The sequence below is a fragment of the Miscanthus floridulus genome, chromosome 11 (assembly GCF_019320115.1).
Source record: "Miscanthus floridulus cultivar M001 chromosome 11, ASM1932011v1, whole genome shotgun sequence".
In the NCBI taxonomy this organism is placed as follows: Eukaryota; Viridiplantae; Streptophyta; class Magnoliopsida; order Poales; family Poaceae; genus Miscanthus; species Miscanthus floridulus.
In genome coordinates, this window is record NC_089590.1 from 62634794 (window position 1) to 62639763 (window position 4970).

The 4970-nt window shown below is 57.6% G+C and overlaps 1 protein-coding gene across 1 annotated transcript; it reads left to right on the forward strand.

Annotated features, from left to right (window-relative positions):
• Positions 1-467: 467 nt before the first annotated feature.
• Positions 468-3519, forward strand: LOC136493242 (auxin response factor 10-like). Its single transcript, XM_066489304.1, has 3 exons — positions 468-1881; positions 1981-2954; positions 3087-3519. Exons 1-3 carry the CDS (start codon positions 724-726, stop codon positions 3157-3159), a joined length of 2205 nt encoding a protein of 734 aa, XP_066345401.1. The 5' UTR covers positions 468-723; the 3' UTR covers positions 3160-3519.
• The last annotated feature ends 1451 nt before the right edge of the window (positions 3520-4970 follow it).

A 4970-nucleotide genomic window follows, 5' to 3' on the forward strand; every position in this document is an offset into this window, starting at 1 on the left:
TTGTTTATTTGACAAGCCAAGATGCTATATATATATATATATATATATATATATATATATATATATATATATATATATATATATATATATATATATATATATATATATATATATATATATATATATATATATCGTTCAGGTTAGCCCGTCACCTTCAACATGTTTTGTGGACAATTAACTCTATGTCGGCAATGTATTGTCAAAGTCTTGAAGCAGATAAAAAGATGCTAAGCTAGTTCTGATATGTCACCACTAGCTAGTAACTACAGTCAATCCGCCTTTAATTATCATATATAAAATGATGATGAAGTGTACCGTAATTGTAGTACGTGTCCATCTTATAATAACCAACAGAAGAAGCAAATTAAAAGGCTGTATGTTTTGTGCGCAACGACAGACACCCACCCACATCCACATGCGTTAGACTAGGGCTAAACGCTTCACACTCCCCGCTTGTCCAGGCACGTTCGAACAGTTCCACCCCAACTCGCGCTCGGCCGCTCACTCCTGCCAGGCCTCGTCTCATCACTGATGATGATGATGATGCAATGCAAAAGTGTGCAACGGGCGTGCGCCGCCCGCGGAGGACTCGTTCTCGTTCCACGTCGCGCGAACCTTGCAAGGCTGCAACCGCACGAGTAGTATTTGAGTCCACTGTGCACGTTTCCACATCCTTCACCGGAAGTTGCTCTCCTCGTGGACTAGACTAGAGAGAGCCCAGTCATGTCTGTTGCTGCAGCCTGCGCGCCCACGCGGCTCGGGACGACGACGCTCACGTTCGCGGCGCAGATGCCCCCGCCGGCCCCATCGCCGGAGGCCGCCGCTGGCCGTGCCAAGCCCGAGGGGCGCGGCGTGCACCCGCAGCTGTGGCAGGCGTGCGCGGGCTCCCTGTACGCCGTGCCGCCCGTCGGCGGCGCCGTCTACTACTTCCCGCAGGGCCACGCCGAGCACGCAGGCGCCGCCGCCGTGGATCTGCGCGCCGCGGGCGTGCGCGTCTCGCCGTTCGTGCCGTGCCGCGTCGCGGCCGTCAGGCTCACGGCGGAGCCCGACACTGACGACATCTACGCCAGGATACGCCTCGTCCCACTCCGCCCCTGGGAGCCGGTGGCGGACGTGGGCGACGCCCTGATGAAGAGCGACGGGAGCAGCAGGGGCGGCGGCGCCGGGGACGGCGACGGCCAGCAGCAGCAGCAGCAGGCGCAGCGGCAGCCCAGTCCGCTGTCTTTCGCCAAGACGCTGACGCCGTCCGACGCCAACAACGGCGGCGGCTTCTCCGTGCCGCGGTTCTGCGCGCTCTCCATCTTCCCTCCGCTGGACTACAGCTTCGACCCGCCCGTGCAGTACGTCTCCGCCAGGGACGTGCACGGCGTCGAGTGGACGTTCCACCACATCTACCGGGGCACCCCGCGCCGGCACCTGCTCACCACCGGCTGGAGCAACTTCGTCGGCAACAAGAACCTCCGGCCCGGCGACTCCGTCGTCTTCGTCCGCGAGGAGGACGGCAAGATCCACATAGGCCTGCGGCGCGCCACGCGCGTGTTCTGCGGCGGCGGCAATGCGGGCAGCCCGGGCGCCGCCGCCGCCGCGGGTCCATCGGACGGCAAGGTCCCAGCGGAGGACGTGGTCGCGGCGGCGAGGCTGGCCGCCGCCGGGCAGCCGTTCGAGGTGGTGCACTACCCGCGTGCGAGCGCGCCGGAGTTCATCGTGCGTGCGGCCGCCGTCAAGGAGTCCATGCAGGCCCCCTGGTGCCCCGGCCTGCGCTTCAAGATGGCGTTCGAGACGGAGGACGTGTCGCGGATCAGCTGGTTCATGGGCACCATCGCCCGTGTCGACGCGGCCGATCCCGAACGGTGGCCGCAGTCGCCCTGGCGACTCCTTCAGGTACGCGTAAATAAACGCACACGCCATCACTCCCTCCATGTTCGTTCTTCCTTCTGAACCGTTCGGTAAATCGTGGTGGCTGCTTCTCCGATTTCGTAGGTGACCTGGGACGAGCCCGAGCTCCTGCGGAACGTGAACCGCGTGTGCCCGTGGCGGGTCGAGCTGGTGTCGAGCATGCCCAGCATGCCGCGCTTCTCACCGCCGCCGCGCAAGAAGCCGCGCACCGCGACGCACACGGAGACTCTCTCGGAGCGCCAGCAACTTTTCGACCCCGCCTTCCCGTTCCCGCCCACACACCCACTCCCACTGGCACCACCCCTCCCTGCCCCAAACCACGACCGGAACCGCCACGATCTCGTCCCCTCCTTCCCGGACATCCTGGACAGCATCGCTGCTGCTGCTTCTGCTGCAGGCATCCAGGGAGCCAGGCATCCGCAATTGGCTCCATTCTTTCCGGATCTCCACCTCAGCGACCTGCAGCAGAGCCTGCTGTTCTGTGGCATCCGCCCCGCCGATCACCAAGCCCCTCCCGCGCCAAGGATCGCCACCGACTTGAAGATCGGCAGCCCGACGCCCCGCTCTCCATCACCTGAGGCCAAGAAAGGCGACGACGTCAAGCCATCGGGGATAATGCTCTTCGGACGGGAGATACTGACCGAGGAGCAGATGAAAAACAGCACCGGCTCTGGTGTACCGACCTCGCCGCGAGCCACCAGCAGCGGCTCGTCCAAGCCCGACTGCGACGACGAGAAAGCGTCCAACACGTCTGATCGCTCTCGCTCCGACGTCTCTCATGGAAGTCCCGCCAAGAAGAATTCGCCCTCCTCCTGGAGATTGTGGTGGTCTGGAGACAGTCCGGCGTCAGAGCCTGGGCTGGAGCCCGGGCAGTGCAAGGTGTTTGTGGAGTCGGACACCCTCGGCAGGAACCTTGACCTCTCGGCGCTGGGCTCATTCGAGGAGCTCTGCGCGCGCCTGTCCAGCATGTTCGGCATCAACAACGCTGATCTGAGGAGCCACATGGTCTACCGCACCATCGCCGGCGAGGTGAAGCACGTCGGCGACGAGCCTTTCAGGTGAGCACAGCAGCGACTTCATTACATTTCCTTTTTTTTATACGAATCCAAACCGTGTTGCCACTCCTTTCGATGCCTATAAACTGAAAAAGGTTCCCGTTTTCTCACTTTTCTCCACTTGTTTGTTTGCAGCGCGTTTGTGAAGTCAGCGCGGAGGATCACCATAGTGAGCGACGCTGGCAGCGACAACACTGGCAACCGATGAACGACCAATCGGGATCGGCTGCAATAACTTACTGTAGGGCGCTATACTCCTAGGATGCAATAAGCTGGATGCACAGCTGAGGTTGCTGCCGCATGCAGCCGGATGCACAGCTGTTCCGCTGTTATTAAAACCGGCTGAAGCTGTTTTTGTTGTGAGAGAAAAATACTATAGATTCTAACGGATAAGCCGGCTGATAAGTTCAAGCGAACATGGGTTATTCAGTTCAGCTAGGTTGTACTCCAGTATTTTTCTTGTAATTTTAGGACTCCTCTGGATTGCTGGATTTCTTTTCTTCTATTTTCTACGTTTTTTTTTCAGCAACCGATTCCTATGAGATTTCTATGAAACTGGTAATGCAGACAAGATATAATCTTGATCCTGAACCGAAACTCTCCCTTCCCCCTTTTGGATTTGTTCAATGATCAAACTCGAAACCTTGTGATGGTTCAGAAAACTGACTGCTAGCTCCTGGCCTCTGGCATCCCGACCGGTGGAGCAGCGGTGCCAGAGCCCCAGAGAGACAGGAGCAGCAGCAGCTGAATCGATTGGAGAATGCCTGGAAGTTCTGACGAAGTTTTGGAGGCCTGTGCCGCTCCAGGCGTTTCATTTAGTTCGCTTGTTTTGCGGCCGGTAGCCGGATACTATGCGTTCTGTTGCCTATCCCTGCGACAGTACTGCTGGCCGGTATTAAAGCAGACCGAAGCTGTTTTTTTTTAGAAAAATATTGTAGATTCTAGCTGATAAGCCGGTTGATACCGGGCCTTGTCGTTTGCCTGCCGCTGCAAAATGATTGCGCTGCTTGCCCGTTTCACCCAGGATATTGCTTTGCTGCACGAAGAAATGGACATCCCATCTAACGAGATCAGAGCAAACAGTGTCCGCAGTAGTATAGTGCCCCTTCCATTGACATCCTTTCATCATTGTGTTGTTTGTCACGGAATAAGCTCTTGGAATTTCCACCGCTGACTAATCAATTCAGTGACAGAAACCGCCGGTACTAACACAGGAACGTACAGAAGTGTTGGTCTTCGGAACTGCTCCCTGGGTCTAGAAAAAAAACACAATTATAGCTCTGAATCTGAATCTGGACATACGTACCGAACTTTGGCCATACTTAACAACTGAATGTCATCATCTTCCGCAACAGACAGAGGTACTGATTGATGAACAAAGGTTCGTCAACGACGACGGTGCAGATAGCACCACCACGCAGGAGACGAGACCCTGGACCAGCTACAACCAGGAGGGAGACAAAGATGGCTCCGTCACTAGGCCGGTCCCCGGGCTTGCCTAGTTGTCCTTGCTTGTTCGGTAGGTGTTCTTGACCGCGTCGCTGTCGCCGATGGCAACACCAGGCCGGGCGGGCGGGCGGCGGGAGAAAGGCACGGGCGCACGGCAAGGCAGAGCCAGGGTTAGCGGCCAAGTAACAGGCGTCGTCGTCCCGTCGTCATCCGGCCGTCTCACCGCTCCTGATAGAATGCTCCGGCAGAGCCAAGCGTGCGCTGCTGCACCGGTGCGGTGCGCGCTCCGTGCCTGCGGTGTACAGTACGGTTGATGAGTCGCCGTCACGCGCTGCCATCGGTCAGTCTGTTCAGGCGACACCGTCGGTCCTGTCGGTGCGTTCTTGCAACCATCGCTGTCGCTGTTGTCTGCTAGTAGCTCTTGCTTTGCCTTCAAAGAACTGGTTCCTTCTCGGACACGGAGAACGACGGCCCGTGATCATCGCGACGCATCAACCTGCACTGCCCACTCGCCTCTGCTCTGATCGATCTACATGTACAGCAAGGGACCGTCCGGAAGGCCGGAACAAA

What these genes read in the sequence shown, in the direction of transcription:
- LOC136493242 (XM_066489304.1), top strand. Translation starts at nt 724, where the DNA reads ATGTCTGTTGCTGCAGCCTGCGCGCCCACGCGGCTCGGGACGACGACG. An exon ending in CGCCCTGGCGACTCCTTCAG is followed by an intron (nt 1,882 to 1,980) that starts GTACGCGTAAAT and finishes CCGATTTCGTAG; the next exon opens with GTGACCTGGGACGAGCCCGA. An exon ending in GTCGGCGACGAGCCTTTCAG is followed by an intron (nt 2,955 to 3,086) that starts GTGAGCACAGCA and finishes GTTTGTTTGCAG; the next exon opens with CGCGTTTGTGAAGTCAGCGC.